This window comes from Hakea prostrata, chromosome 2 (genome assembly GCF_041222555.1).
Source record: "Hakea prostrata isolate BN-2017 chromosome 2, UWA_Hpros_2, whole genome shotgun sequence".
Taxonomy (NCBI): Eukaryota; Viridiplantae; Streptophyta; class Magnoliopsida; order Proteales; family Proteaceae; genus Hakea; species Hakea prostrata.
This window is the reverse complement of record NC_142601.1, coordinates 55,885,687-55,901,759: the sequence shown is the minus strand read 5'-3', so window position 1 is coordinate 55,901,759 and position 16,073 is coordinate 55,885,687. Positions and strand designations below refer to the sequence as shown.

Here is a 16,073-nt window from a genome sequence, read left to right as displayed (position 1 = left end):
AGTAAACAAGTGAGAAAAGAAGGAAAAAGTATGGTTGTTATAAAAGAATGTGTATTGACCATTTTACCCTCATCTTACTTATAGAACTTTAAGTAAACTTACACAAATGAAGATAATGAAATTCTCATCATAATCCATAATGGACAAAAAGTTCATTATGGATTTTGGAGGTTTTTCTATTATTTTAAATAAAAATAAAATTCAGGATAGATGCCAAACAATTTAAAATAATGAAAATTTCTCATAATTGACAATGATAATTGATACCAAAGAGAGCCTTAGTTATCGTAGTATCTGTCAAATATCTAATCAAATTGGATAATATGTGACTTAAAATTAGCATATTTGAATTTGAATCTAATTATTAATCGGATCATTATAATTCAAATTTGGTTGCGCTTAAACAGATACAAATAACCAATCAAATTCACAGTTTTGACTATTCGTTTACATCCCTATATTTGAGGTCTCGATTTATAATAATTATTTGCACGAAATTTGTTTGCACCAAAAAAAAAAAAAATAAAGACATGCGTTTCGTGGTCCTCTTTTTAATTTCAAATCCGTATTTATTATTATTAATTTAATGAGAACATGACACATCACACTCACTTATGCTCACTTATGCTGTTCCGGGCATAAAGTTGATCTGAAAACCACGTGCATTTCCCTTCACTTTCACTCCACAACCCAAATTTTCAAAATCACCATCCGCATTCTTCAGAAAAAAAATTCAAAATGGAGGGCAACAATGTAATATCCACCACCCTTGTGGAACTCCCTAGTAGCTCCTTCGCACTCGTTAAAAAGTTGACCACTCAAATACCGAAAATGCCACGGCGCTTTAACATTGATATGACTTACTAAAATACCCCCAATCCCTAAAGCCAAGGATTAACATGTGGAGAAGACGTGGAAGGGAAACATCGCGGGCATTAATGTCCACGAGCTGTCCTTTTATCATGTGTTGACATATCTGGGCTATTTCCGTAATTGTACTTGAGAAAAATTATACTATTTTTTATTTCTTGCTTAGTTTCGGAAGTTTGAACTGTATTCAGTCCCGCTCTCTCGCTCTCGCTCCCCTTATTTTAAGGATGGTTTTTCTCAACGTTTAATCACTCACTCACTCACTCACGATCTCGCCATTGTTGTATACCCTAATCTATACTTCCGATGGCCATGAAGGTCTTCGAGCTCACAACGCAGAGTGAGGTCAGTCTTCGTAGGGTTTTCACAACTACATTGTCGATACTATTTTCTGTGTTTTTTTTTTTCTTCCTAATTTCAGCTGCGTTGGTCTTCTCGGTTTTGTTTCACTCAGGGCATACTGATTTATCATGAATCTGTGCCATGTTGCGGTCTTGGACCATAGATCTATGAGAAACCTTCTTTCGAGTTTCTACATTGCTGTGTTTTTAGTTGTTTTGAAGCTTTTACTCCGTTCTTTTGGGGCATTCCTTTTGAAATTTGTTTGCATTTTTGCATTTTATGTTTTTATAGTTAACAGATATTACTCCAAACATAAATTTCAACCAGATGCGCGAGAAGACTCTTGAATTTTTTTTCCGACACGTACATTTACTGTATTTGTTGATTTTCGTTGCATAAAAAGTTCTGATGGTTTAACTTGGTGTGTGGGAAGAAAAGATAGTTTGGCATGTATTTTCAGAATTACTACTTTACTAATTTAATTAATTTATCATTTCTAGCCATACCATTAGATGCTTTGTATTTTTATTTTTTTAGATTCTTTTTCAAAAAAAAAACCTCTTTGGATTTTGAACGAGCAGATCGTGTGTTGTTTGATCAAGTTCTGAATACCATGAGTAATGCACTTTTCACCTGAGTCGGTTGTCCCCATTATGGAATTTAGCCTGTTGCTCTAGTTCAGAATCCGACAGTATAGTTTCTGGAGTTTGTTTCCTTTTAAATGTTTCTTTCTTGCATTGAAAAGAAGAATTCACATTTGAACTAGTCTTCTGCAATGTCAAGTTGATGGCATAACATGGCTTCACATTTTATACCTCAAGGGGTTAGAGGAGTGGGAAGAGTTCGTATGGTCATTGGTCTAAATTGAACTGTGTTTCAATCCCCTTAAGCTTTATCTACTTGAGGCAAGAGCATACAAGTTTTTGCAATGCTACCAAGAATCTAATGACATTTAAAGCAGAAATTTTCAATGAGATAATGAAAACATTGATATTCAGCTTGTTGAATAATTTCAATGATTGTTTCTCTTTTCGTCATATAGAACTTCAGAAAATAGTTGGGACCATATCTATTTAGATCTGGAGACAATGCCATTGTTTATGGATTGTGTTGGGTGCATAGAAAATGTTGAGGTTCTCAGAATTGGAAGAAAAGGCATAGTTTGGCATGTCTTTGGAATATATATATATATATTTTAAACTATTTGTTTTTCACTTTCAGGCAACCCCATCATGTTGTTGCATTTTTCATCTTGATGCATTTGCTTAAAAAAAAAAAAAACTTGATGGAGATGCTAGATGTTGCGTATCACATATTGTTTGATCAAGCTCTAAGTATCATGAATAAGCCACTTTTCACCTGAGTTGGGACTTGTCTGTTAATTTTATCTTCTTATTTTGGGTCTTACATGTTAATTTTGTGTCACACATTGCAGTTATGGTACATTGTTTATGTATTTGTCTGGGGCAGCTTGTTCTCTTCCTCCCTCCTCCCCTGCAAAAGAATAACTTGACTTTGAATTAAATGATTGTGGTATGCAGGTTTAGTGACTAAATTTAAATTTAAAGCCTTTTGTCGCTCTTACAAAGTGTGGGAAAATGAGGCAAACAAATACTAGAGTCACTGGTTTTCGAGGACCTGTTACACGTGCTCGGGCTGCAGCTTGTCAAGCAGGTGGCACAACACTTCAGTTGCAACCTTATGTGAGAAGAGATCAGAAGCAGGCTCTACGAGAAAATTCAAAAAAGGATGCTAAGGATGAAAACATTTCCTCTGCTCCCGTTGCAGGAGATCTTCAACATAAGAGGAAGGAAGCGCTGAAGGATGTAACCAATATATGCTGTGAAAAATTATATACAAATTGCATTAATGCTGCAAAGCTTCAGGTTAGAACTCCTATGTTCTAGTGAATGTTGTATGTTTGTTTGCATGTGTGTGTGTGTGTTTTTCCCTTCTTAGGTTCTTTGAAATATGAATTTATCATTTTGTTCTTGCATGAGCTCAAAAAGAAGATAATAGTTGATTATTTACATACTATGATTGGAAAGAGGAAATGAATCTTTGACTAAGACTATAATTGTTAATTATCTTATCTTTTCCTTTTCCTACAATTTAGTAGATACCGATGGTTCTTGTTGTCATCTTAAGCTCTTCATTTTTGCTATTCTAAGAATCTCAAATTGCTTTCTGATTTTGCTGTTGTACAGAGTAAGAACTCGAAGAAGGCCAAAAGAGGTCCTTTGAAGAAGGATTCCAAGGTGACCCCTTCCAATCCTTTGGAAGTTCCAGAGATTCAAGAGGATGTAACTACAATAAATGCTGAAAAAATTGAGGAATCAGACAAGCTGGAACCACAAGAGGTTGTATGCCCAACTGAAGTAAAATTTCATTATCCAAAGCAAATAAGCATGGGAAGTACCACCATACATTCAGTTGGTTGTGATCCTCCGGCCTTGATAAAGTTTTGTAGATGGTCTCCTCAACTCTCAAGCCTGTTAGAGAAAGGTTTGCATCTCTCCATTCAGAGTGAGAAAATCTATTTGTTGAAACTGGTCTATGCTGAGCTGCCAAATGGACAATCAAGTACCCATGTGTAGTTCCTGCCAATGTATTAGAAAGTATAATACGGAAAACTAAAGTCTCATAAATGGGGCAAATATGGAGATTCCTAACACAGTTAGCATATAACAGAGGCAGTGAAAAATACACAGGCATTAGAAGCAGGATAATTCATTGATAACTGGTATGATAGGGCATGTCAGCTGTGAGAACAAAGGAATTTTATTTGATAATCTAAACCTTTTTATATTATTATGAGGGCTAATGAAATTTGATGGTGGGGAATACTGAGAATATAGAACATCAAATGCTGTAATGATGAGACAGAACTCTAGGCTTAAAGATGCATTGCATGAAGTCATGGAATTTAAGAGGTGGTGGGAGATTAAACAGTCATTGGGGAGTACTAATTAGAAGCAGCTCTGTTAGGAGAAAATTTATGCAATTAATTGATAAATTATATATTTTTAATTGATGAACTTGAAGAAGACTGTACGAGAAGAACTTTGTTACTAATTTGAAATAAAATTATTCAACATCAGCTTTTCTTAATTTTGCACTATCAATTTTCTGTATTGCTATGTAACTGAAAGTGACAAGAAGATGCTTGTATTGATTGCAAGTGTTCTGCGATCTTTATATTAACATCCTTCTCTGAATAGGTCAGTTGATTGGTTGTAAGGGGAATATGTCAATACTATAAAAAAGGGTTACCTGTTCATGAAAGATTTCTCGTTGGTGCTGTCTTTATTTTTTCATGTTATATTGTTTTACATTAAAGCGAAATTTGCTGAGCTTGACAAATCTTTTTTGTTGTCCTGCTGGGTTTGTCTGAGGCAGATGAGATTAATCTTTGTGAGAAGTTGGGATCTTCAAGTTCTTCGGGCATTACAGATATTGATTCAGATGATAAAGATCCACAAATGTGCAGCCTCTACGCAGCTGATATTTATAGAAATTTACGTCTTGTAGAGGTTTGTTCTGCAGCTCTGATTCTTATTAGATATGCTAATTTGTTCCAGATTTCGTGTTCCAATTAATCTTTCTTATATTTTATGGTAGACCCAATTTTATTATGCTGCTGCAAAAATGGACACTAAATATTTTGAAACTGTTAATGGGTAGCATGGTCTTAGTTCAACAATTTTTTTGAAAATTCGTTGTGGTGGAGGCTATAAAACATGTCTTTTTAATGCTATGTTGTTTTGTGCAATCTGCATGAATAAGAAGTTAAGATTTATTTAGCTAGGGGACAATTATCTGGTTATATATTACAGGAATTGATTTTATGATGCTAGTTACAGAGGGTTCTTTATTTCTTTAAGAACAGGGTTCCTTTTTATGTTTTTGTTTTTTTCTTGCTCTCTTTCAAGTACTCACTTATGCCAAAAATACATCTTTGCTAGCTTGTTCGAAGACCAAGTTCTAATTTTATGGAAGCACTACAGCGAGACATTACTCAAAGCATGCGAGGGATCTTGGTTGATTGGCTTGTGGAGGTTTGTATACTATTTTGAGATATTGCCATGCTTCAATTGACATTTGTGAAGAAAGTGGTGCCACACTCTGATAGAGTTGTCATGTTGCTTAGGCAATTCAATGTATATATCAAAGATTCTTATTTAAAATTTTAGGAAAAATTACATGATTAGCTACTTTTAGGTTTCCCTTTACAAATGTAGCCACTCCATGATTTAGTTAACAAAACTAGCCAAAACTGAGTTTAGGTTTACAAAATTAACAAAAAAAGTGATTCTTCATCTCATTTTGACATTTTTACCCCGAAAACTAACCATACCGACATGGTAAGCAACCGTCATCTTCTTCCTGCAACCTCAACCTCTCTATTCTATTTTTTTCATTGCTTTCATGGTTGCCTAATTTGTTGGCATGGCCAGTGTTAGGGGTGATAATGTCCAAAGGTGATGAAAAATCACTGTTTGGTTAGTTCTGTAAACCCAAACTCAATTTTGGCTAGTTTTATTAACTAAAACATTGAGTTGCTACTTTTGTAAAGGAAAACCTAAAAGTAGCTAAGCATGTAATTTTTCTAAAATTTTACATCCACACATGCTTCTCTTGCATTAAAAAATTTATGTTTTATGTCGAAAATGATTCAGTGAGGTGGTAGGACTACTTGATAAAAGATGCTTAACCTCTATAGTTAAGATGATTCTTTAGTATTCTCCTTCCTTATTGAGGTAGACAAAGTTTCATGAAAATACTTGAAAAGAGGGGTTAAGCATGGTTCACTGGGTATGCTCTTTAGCTTGACAATAGGGATCCACATACTTTTGTATAGTGATTGATGTGACTGCCATGGAATAAATTTTGTTTAGACAATGAAGATATGTTCCTATTATTTGCCTTACTATTTCCCCCTTGCAACTATGTTCATGCTTTCCTTTTCTTGTTACTTCTTTCTCCATAGGTATGCATCTATTGGAGATTTATATGTGTGAGAGGGTGTTTTTCTTCCTGTCAAGACTTTGGGGTGGGTAAGTTAGCAGACAAACTTCCTTAATATAAGGAAGTTTGTCTGCTGATGTGGAATGCTAACTTTCCCACCCATCCCTTTTCAAAACTCCACTATATAGGTGGGATTTTGTGAAAAACAACAAAAGTGGGACCTACATTTAAAACTTTTTCACAAAATTCTTTTCTATTCCCCCAACCCATTATATATGGGACCCACATGTTTATTTTTCTCAAGCCTTTTTTTCCTCCCTACCTTTGAAACAAACGATGCCTTATATTCATTGCCCTACATTTCAATGAATTTTTTTTGTTTTTTGCAACACTTCCCCCCCCCCCCCAAAAAAAAAAAAAAAAAAAAAAAAAAAAATCAAAAGGGAAATGGTACAATCTTGAGTGCTAGTGTTAAGTTGTGGGTCACTATCTCATTTGTTTTCTTTAATTAGTTGCAAATTGTAAGCATAGTCCTTGTAGAAGAGAGGTGTTAAACCTCCACAAGAATCAAGTTTGCAAAGAGTTTTTGCTTGCATATTTAAGCAATTGTTATGCAAAATTTCTTTGTACAGGGGCAGACTTAAGATAACCTTAGGAGAAGTGGTGAGAAATGATATGCATAGCTTAGGCCTTGTATCTGGCATGGCTTCAAACAAAGCTGATTGGAAGGCAATAATCCATGTAGCCAACCCCATGTAGACAACCCCATTTAGTTGGGACAAGGCTTCTTGTTGTTGTATACGAAATTTATAATGTCACCTAATTTTGAAGAGCTCTTTTTGAAATCTTTGCAACTTGAAATGTGGCAATTGTATGCCATATTCATAAATTGGGCCTTTTTTTTTGGGGGGGGGGGGGGATTCAACACCTCTAGTGTGGTGATTTTGCCCCCTTTTTTTCCCTCTCACTTGGATCATGTAGAATGTTAAAATTTCTAAATCATTAAAAAAATGTGCTATGTGTTAGTGTCTTTACAACTTCCAATTCAAGCGTGTAAATGTTTTAATTGTATAATTAGGATTTTTGGAGGAGTTGTAAATGGTGAAAGAATAACTATGGGCTTCTTTCAGGTTGCTGAGGAATATAAGCTGGTTTCAGATACACTTTACCTTGCGGTATACTTCATTGATCGATTTCTTTCTGCAAACTTCATGGAAAGACAAAGACTTCAACTGCTTGGCATTACATGCATGCTAATTGCCTCGTAAGCTCCATTGTAGTGTTGTTATTTAATATTTCCTCCATTTATTTGTTGATGTTGATATTATATGTTTCTTTAACTGTTTACAATTTTCCCCTTTTCTTGATGTTAATTGGAATGGCCATAATGCAGCCTGCCAGCATGAACACCAGGCCTATCCTTGTCCTGTGGGTCATGGTTTGAACCAGTTTTCTGGACTAATTGAACCCGGGTTCTAGTTTTGGTTCAGAAAAGGGTCATCAACTTGTTTGGGCTTTGAATATGCTTAATATCAAGGCCCCAGTGGCTGTCACGGATTTGGGAAATTTATTATAAAGGGTTTTTGAACTTTCAATTTGCTGATACTAAGGGTAGCATCTGGTTAATTGAGTTGGAATGTAGGGTAGCATCTGGTTAATTGAGTTGGGATTTAGTTTCTAGTTGTGGTACTTCCTGTTTTTGGTTTTGTCAGCGAGTAAAATTGGTTCTTGTTTTCTGTTTTAGTTTTAGTTCATTCTAATTTCTATTACATTCTATTTGGAGAAGTTGTTTTAGTTGGTTCATTTATGGGTAATATAAGCACATAAGGTGCTCACAGCTTAAGTTGATTTGAGCAATGAAATGTGGCCTGCCCTTTGGGTCTGTGGTGATATGCAGTACCCACTGCTAGAGTGATCTACTAGAATCTCTGGTTGTCATTCAAGGTAATAATTCAAGAGGTGATTCCTGAGTTACACATCCCACTTTTAATGGAATAGAACTGGTATCTTGGTAACTGGTTTTTTGTGCTATTCTTCCTTCGGGTACGGTAATCTGATATGCTGAGTTTTCTCTTTCTTTTTGTAACCAGATGCAGTGCATCAATTTCAGAAAGTTACTTGCTACCGTAACTGCTGGTTATTATTTTCTTCATGTACTAAATTCAGTCTCTACTTGTGAAACAGATTATTATTTTGTTTAGTTTCTAAATTCTGGCCTTCCATTTTATTTAATTTCCAGACTTGACTTGTCACTTCTGACTGAATTCTGTACCACAGCCGTTTCTATCCACACTATTGGTTTTGTCTGGGATTTGGTTACTTGCTATTTTTGGGAGTGTACCATGCAATTAGAAACCTGTCAAGTAGGTCATCATAGTGATGAACATTTTCCATTCTAAATACAAGAGTTATGTGAACATTAGTATCACCATAATGGAGAACATTTCCATTATAAATACAAGAGTTAAAGTGAATAATTTTAGTTCTTATGTTCTGTGAAGCTTCATTGGAAAATAAAAAAGGTAGGAGCATTTGATATAAAGACAGGAGCCATTGGTTCTCAAACAAGCCACTGTTAACAGTATCTCATATCGAGCCGATTTTGTAGGCTGAAAATTTCAAATCCATGCTAATATGGGGTCGGTTAAGTTAGTTTCAAGTGGTCCAGTTAGTTTAATTGAAATATCTACTTTATTATTATTATTCTTTTTTATGGAAAAAGGGCTTCCAATTATGTTTAGACTTTCGATTATCCTCTTCCAAAAGCTGTCCAGCTTAGTATCAACACTGGTGCATGAAAACCATTCTGATATAAAAGAAAAAAAAACTACTTGGGCCTCTTTGTTTTATTCCCCCCCCCCCCCCCACAACAACAACAACCACAACAAAAAAAGATTAAAGATCCAGATTCTTCCAACTACGATTATGGATGAATCAGTATGGGGTTAATGTTTTATTGCATTGCTTTTGATTTATGGACCATACATTTAGTTTGAAACATAGATAACTTCTTTTTTTCACTCTACTTATTCACATCCCTCAAGGTTTGCCCATAACCTGTGATCAATCATATTGATTTTTCCTTTATTTTGAGATCTAGTTGATGGTTCTGTCAGACTGCCGCGCCCGTCTTGTCCAACATCATCCAACGTTGTTGGGGTGTTCTTCATGCGGAGCCGACGTCGATAAGGAATAGAAGGGCGGGCCTGGCGCAATGGTGGAGTCTCTCCATTGTGCGCTGGAGGTCGCGGGTTCAAATCAGCCTCTTTGCAAAAAGCAGGGGTAAGGGCCTAGAAAGTCCCTTCCCCAGACCCCACAGTGTGGGAGCTTTGGCACTGGGAACGCCCTAGTTGATGGTTCTGTGCATTCTCAAAAACATGAATCATATATGGGGAACTCTGTCAAGCAAATGCACACTGCACTGGCTGCCTTTATTTTCCTTTCAGTTGGGGGGGGGGGGGAGTACACAATTCTAAACTTCGGATTGAACTTGAAGAGATGGACAAAGGGAAAAAAGGAGAAAATTGCACGAGTAAAAAGAAGAGTGAACAGAAATAGCAGAAGCCTGAGACAGAATGCTATTTGAACAATCAGGGGTTTTATAGGTTATAGAGAAACGGGTTGTGCTTAAGTCCTTGCAATTGGTATGTCCAAATATATTTTTGATTGATGCAACCAATTATTATGCTTGAGCTCTGTGTGTGCGTGTCTGTTTGTGTGTACATTTTCACCGCATAATAAGAATGCTTATAGTATTTCTGAAGTTAATGCAGAGTGCTGTTCTATTTGATTGACAATGTCCTCTTTGTATTTTTTCTATGGATTAATTTCAGGAAATATGAAGAAATTTGTGCACCTCGTGTTGAGGAGTTTTGCTTCATTACAGATAACACATACACAAAAGTAGAGGTCAGCTTATAACCATTTTCATTCTATCAAGTCAATGTTACATAAGCTAGAGAGGATTCTATCAAGTATCATTTTCCTTCCATCTCAACCGTACAACATACTGATTTTGACCATAAATATTTTACCCTTCAATTGCATTTGAACATTCTCTCTTCCCCTTTGTCCCCTTATCAAAATGTTTCATCCATTGCGGGTCATATTCTCAATGTCCTTGTACTATCATTGGCTTGAGATCTGATTTTTTCTTGGTACAGAGTTTCCAAATTTTTTTAGACTATTGAACAATGCCAAATCTGTATTGGCAATAGCATATTTGTTGTGTCAAATTTTTTTGCCCAAATAAATATGCCTTGTGCAACAGAATCACTACATCTCCAATTGCTATTTGTGATTCTTAATGCCTTCTCTTCAAATCTGTTGAGTCAAATTTCAGATCCTGTCTTTTATTGCATCAGTGAAGATCTAATCTGTAATATTATGTACCAGCTAGATCATCAATTGCCTTGATGATGCTATATATTTCTGGCATGTCAAGCACCCAGAAAACAATGCATTTTAATTACAGCTTGTGATTGTTAATTCTCTAATCCGTTAAGCTAAAATCCGTTTATCTTTTGATAGTTTGCAGTAAGTAGGTCCTTTGTTACAGTGGCAGTAACAATGCACTCTTGACCTTTAATGATCGGTGGTAATCAATCTATTTATTGGTCACAGATGACATCTATAGGCATAAACTCTATTTCAACACATACAAATTTGAGATAATGTTTCTATGTTCCACACACACAGTATAGGAAAGGGTTTACTGTTGGCTTCTGACCGTAATAAGCGTGTAGGTACTGCAAATGGAAAGTCAAGTGCTTAATTATTTGGGTTTTCAACTTTCAGCGCCTACTGCAAAAGCATTTCTCAGGTGATTTAGTTTAGACACTCTATTATCTTCAAGCCAAGTATCTCTAAGTTGTAGAATTTTTGTAGTTTTTACATCTCCTGGATTTTCTTTTTATTCTTCATCAATTTACCCCCTCCCCCTTTTTTTACTTGTAGGAGATTCCTCCGAGCAGCACAAGCTTCCTACCAGGTATATTAATTGGTTCCTTATAGTTATAGAGAAATGCTGATGACCATAGTAAATCCATGAAAACTGAATTTCTAAGTTAAACAAATTTGTGCAGGATCCTAACCTTGAACTGGAGTTCTTGGCAAACTACCTGTCAGAACTCACTCTCCTTGACTACTCATTCTTGAAGTTTCTGCCGTCCCTTATTGCTGCGTCTGCAATATTCCTTGCTAGATGGACCCTCGACCAATCATGCCATCCATGGGTATGAGATTCTTCTTCTCTTGCTTTTCTACACTGGCATTCATTGTACAATCTGGTCACTATTTTTATTTTTATACCACAGAATCCAACCCTAGAGCATTACACCAGTTATAAGGCATCAGATCTTAAAGTTACTGTTCTTGCACTACAAAATCTGCAAATGAACACCAATGACTGTCCTCTTAATGCAATACGTGAAAAATACAGGCAGCACAAGGTAACAGTGACTATTTCAGTATTTCTTTCTTCCATACATCTTAAGTCCATTCCTTCAATCCTTCTAACTTGAATACCTTTTTGCTCAGTTCAAGTACGTAGCAACTCTGACGTCCCAAATTCCACATCAGACACTCTTCTGAAGATGATGGGGGCTAATGTGCTGCTTCTCTCTGCTGTTAACACATTGTTAGCAGTTGCTGGACTTCTAAGGGATAATGCAAATCCTCAATTGTGTGTAGCTGATGTCTAATTTTAGATCTCCCCAATCTAATTGTTCTTTATCTGTCTCTTGTTGTTGTAGCCTGCCTGGAGCGTTGGACCCTTTAGGCAGTATGTTTGAAATTCAAATGCCCAGTGAAATTTAGCCTGCCTCACTTCAAACAAATTCTGGGTCATGTAGAGTCCTTTGTCACCGTCGATATTAGTTTGTTGGGTTGTATCGGGTAATGTAACTACTTGAAGATAACTTTTGTATTAGCGATCTGATTCAAATCCCATAAAGTGACTTCATACTGAACATTCTTTAGATGAAGTTCTTCACTTAATTTATATCATGTATTTTTCCTTCATAAAAAAAATGGCTCGATTTTAAATCAAAGAAGTTATGTTTTTTCTAGTGACCATGCTACTCCTGCTTGGAACTTGTATGGTACCACTAGATATTGATGCCAAGTAAGCTGGTAGCATCTTGTTTTTGTGAAGAACTTGTCACATGGCAGGGTTGTTCAATTAGAAGCGATCAACACTTCTTAGTAAAGAGGTTGTAGTTCAAATTTCGCTTGCTCTTGGTATACATAATATCCTTATCGGTTGCTAGATTTTTTTTTTGGACCATTCTACCCTCTCTCTCTCTCCGGAAATCTGATTTTCAGTTTTGGGTCATACAAGAGTGGGCCCCACATTTAGAGATATGGGTCCTGAATCTAAGGCTAAAAGCCGCTGGTTGATTCAGATTCCGATTGAGAAGACCACCAGAATTGGATGTGGATCTGGTTCTTCTTTTTGCTTCAAACCCTGGTCAGGTATAGTCGGGCCCAGACTTTCACCGAGTCGAAGCTTGACTCGCTCGACGAGACGAGGATGAACTGTTGGAAGTCCAAAGACTCCAAGCTGGATATTTCAGTGATTTGTTGGTTACCCACATCACAAACGAGCGTACCAGACAACTAGCTGAGGAATTCCCAGCCTAACTTCGACTAAAATTGTAGTTCAGGTTTGTTTCACGCAGTTTCAAAGGAAGAGAGAAGTTACCAAGGCAGGCAAGGAAGGGTAGTGAGATAAGCTTGAAGATGGCGTTTCTCAACACCTGTTCTCAGCCATCGCCATGGCCATGGCCTCCTTTGTCTACTCAGCACCTTTCTTCCTTTAAGGTCCATACTTCTTCGACGCGTAATTCTTCTCTCTTGATTCGCAAGCTCTCTACAATGTCAAGCGAAACACCAAAATCAGGTATAGCTGCTAACTAATCTAAAGAAATTTTCTTTCTTTGCTTCGTCCTTTCATGATTGAATTTTTGATTGATTGTATTGAGGTAAAAAATTCTATTTTTAATTTTATACTGGAAGGCATATGTATTGCTACGATTTGTGCATTTTCTTGCTGGTTTCGGACCACAATCCCTAACATATGATTAATTTTGTGTTCATCCTTCTCTTCGTCTAGGCAATGGATGTTCATGGATGCAGGACAATTCAATAGACAACCCCGGGTTGAGACCAGGCCCTTTGTATTCCACATTTCCCTCTGCGTCTGCGGTAATTTCCTCTGTAGAGGACCTTTTAGAGTTTATATGCTCAGGTCCTCTGACAGAGAAGTTGGGCCTGACAACGGAAAAGGTGGAATCAAGCATTGACAAGTGGATAGTCCTTGGGGGTTATGTTTGCAGATTGTTGCAGTTCAATGATATGCAACTTACAATCCCACAGAAAACGAGAATTTATCACTACTATGTGCCAGTGTTCTTGTGGTGTGAAGATCAGATTTCCAAGCATTATTCAATGTTCAAAGATGGGGAAGAAATCCCTCCTTTAGTGGTATATGTTCCTTTCTCTATTTATTGCCAGTTTGCCGATGGGCCTCAAGTTCCCTGTTTTTGATCAAAACATACAGTTATAGATTTAGTGCAGCATTTCAGAGCTGTAATCAACCACGATTGAAATACTTTGCATTGAAGTCCTGGAGGAGCTCATGTATATCAGATCTTTATTGTGGCGCAGATTGGCTTTAGTGCGCCACAAGGTTGTGGGAAGACTACTCTTGTCTTTGCTCTAGAGTATCTCTTCAGAAAGACTGGGAGGTAGGTCCATGTGACATGGAATGTTGTCATATAGAGTCATTAATTTTCTCCTTGTAAGGAACTCCTTATGAAAATTATAGAACATCTGACCTCTTATTCAAATACTAGGAAATCTGCAACAATATCAATAGATGATTTTTATTTGACAGCAGAGGAACAGGTAAATATACCGTGCGGCTAAACTAAAATCTATTTGCATTTTCCCCCTCTATTTTCTTCCTACCCTCTTGTCTTTTCATTCTTCTGAGGTAATTCCTATCAATTGCAGGCTAAGTTGAGAGAAGAAAATCCTGACAATGCACTTTTGAAGGTAAATTTCTATTGATAGGAGACGGATCAGTTCTCTCTTCCCTCAGGAAATAAATGGAATATTTATCTCTGTATTTTAGTTGCGTGGAAATGCCGGAAGCCATGATCTCCAATTTTCAATAGAAACACTAACAGCTTTGACCAAATTGACAAAAGAAGGTATGACGCTGCCTCATCTGTTCTCACTTTTGCATGGAATTGTTTATTTTGCACTTATGTAACTGTACTTATATGGAGGAAACAAATGTCCTCTATTTGTTCCTTTTGTCTTGGTTTTGTCATTAATTGGAAATTTGGAATATATTGAGTAATATGATATGTTAAATTATCCAGGTATGAAGATGAAGCTGCCACGGTATGACAAAGTGAGCACTAAAGATTTGATTTGATTTGATTTGGTTTTTGAGTTCTAGCCTGCTTACTGATGAACTTTGCTAATGCAGTCTGCATTTGGTGGAAAGGGTGACAGAGCTGATCCTTCAAAATGGCCAGAGATTGAAGGACCACTAACTGTAGGCTAGTGATTTCAGTTGCTTTTTTGAATAATCACTAGAACTTGTTCCTTATTCTTCATTGTCCTTATTGTTTGCTTTTTCTTTGGTCACATAGGTCATTCTGTTTGAAGGTTGGATGCTTGGCTTTAAACCCCTTCCTGTGGAAGATGTAAAAGCAGTGGACCCACAGGTTAGTGGTCCTTTAACAACAGATCCAGATAAGAAAGTCTGAGGTTCAATTGTGTAAGCTAAACTATGATTTTGCCGTTTATGTAAATGGAATCCTTTTGACATAAACAATAGCTATTTTCCAGCTAGAGGTTGTAAACAAGAACCTTGAAGCTTATTATGATGCATGGGACAAGTTCATAAATGCATGGATAGTGATCAAGATTAAGGACCCCAATTGTGTGTACCAGTGGCGATTACAGGTTTGCAATCAGGCCTACAAGTTTTGTACCTGAAAAGTTCTAGTCCACACAAGCCAGCTTGTTTAACTTATTCTTGTATGTTAAATTTCAGGCAGAGATTGCAATGAGGGCAGATGGCAAACCTGGAATGTCAGATGAGGAGGTGACTCTGTATTTTTTTTAATTATGACTCTTGTTGTTCATTTCATATATGTTTTCTTATTTCATTTCATATATGTATGTCTGCATTATGAAGGTTGTCGGAGACGAGAGGAGTTATGAACTTGTATATTATTAACCTGTTTACAAATTTGCAGGTTAGGGACTTTGTTTCTCGTTATCTGCCAGCATATAAGGCTTATCTTCCAACACTTTACTCAGAAGGACCAAGTGGTTCAGATCCAAAACGTGTTCTTGTTGTCGACATTGATGAAGAAAGGAGTCCCATCTTAGCTGTGTAAATGAATTCAACTGATCATCTTCAGAGGCAGAGACAACCTTTCTGTTTTTTGAATTTTTCTGCTGGTGGGAATATCCTCTACTGGAGAGGCTTGCCTTCGGCATTCAAAAAAAATGTGAATGTAATAATATGTAACAGTACTATAAGTTTACATGTGAAAGGCTTTGTTTTTTTTGGAACTGTTCTCTTTTAGTGCACAGCTACTGCTCTATGGGAACCATTCTGGTGGGGGCAGTGGCATATACATACTCCCTGACCAGGGCTGCTGGTATCAGTATCAGGTATCGTGTAGGTAACATCTATAAATATGTAGATGGTATAATATTGATACCATGACCATTTAGCTCCGGTAATCTGATTTGGTTTTCAGGTTTAAGTAGAAAATTTATTAAAGGGTATAAAACGGAACCTGTGTTTGCTGCCGGAATCCCCTAATCTCTGTTTGATCTCAAAACTGCACGCCAACTGAAAA

General features: G+C 36.6%; 2 protein-coding genes across 2 annotated transcripts; both read left to right on the top strand.

Annotated features, from left to right (window-relative positions):
* Nucleotides 1–1,066: 1,066 nt before the first annotated feature.
* Nucleotides 1,067–12,610, top strand: CYCA2;4 (Cyclin A2;4). The gene is made up of 12 exons (XM_089145222.1): nt 1,067–1,215; nt 2,754–3,098; nt 3,420–3,717; nt 4,612–4,745; nt 5,178–5,270; nt 7,311–7,444; nt 10,014–10,089; nt 10,926–11,002; nt 11,137–11,170; nt 11,265–11,414; nt 11,496–11,630; nt 11,719–12,610. Exons 2-12 carry the CDS (start codon nt 2,811–2,813, stop codon nt 11,770–11,772), a joined length of 1,473 nt encoding a protein of 490 aa, XP_089001348.1. The 5' UTR covers nt 1,067–1,215; nt 2,754–2,810; the 3' UTR covers nt 11,773–12,610.
* Nucleotides 12,611–12,691: 81 nt separating this feature from the next.
* Nucleotides 12,692–15,780, top strand: LOC149025026 (P-loop containing nucleoside triphosphate hydrolases superfamily protein). The gene is made up of 12 exons (XM_089145223.1): nt 12,692–13,081; nt 13,295–13,665; nt 13,849–13,928; nt 14,037–14,088; nt 14,197–14,238; nt 14,318–14,396; nt 14,571–14,602; nt 14,681–14,749; nt 14,847–14,921; nt 15,046–15,162; nt 15,254–15,304; nt 15,459–15,780. The coding sequence occupies exons 1-12, from the start codon at nt 12,922–12,924 to the stop codon at nt 15,600–15,602; spliced, it is 1,272 nt and encodes a 423-aa protein (XP_089001349.1). The 5' UTR covers nt 12,692–12,921; the 3' UTR covers nt 15,603–15,780.
* Nucleotides 15,781–16,073: the final 293 nt, after the last annotated feature.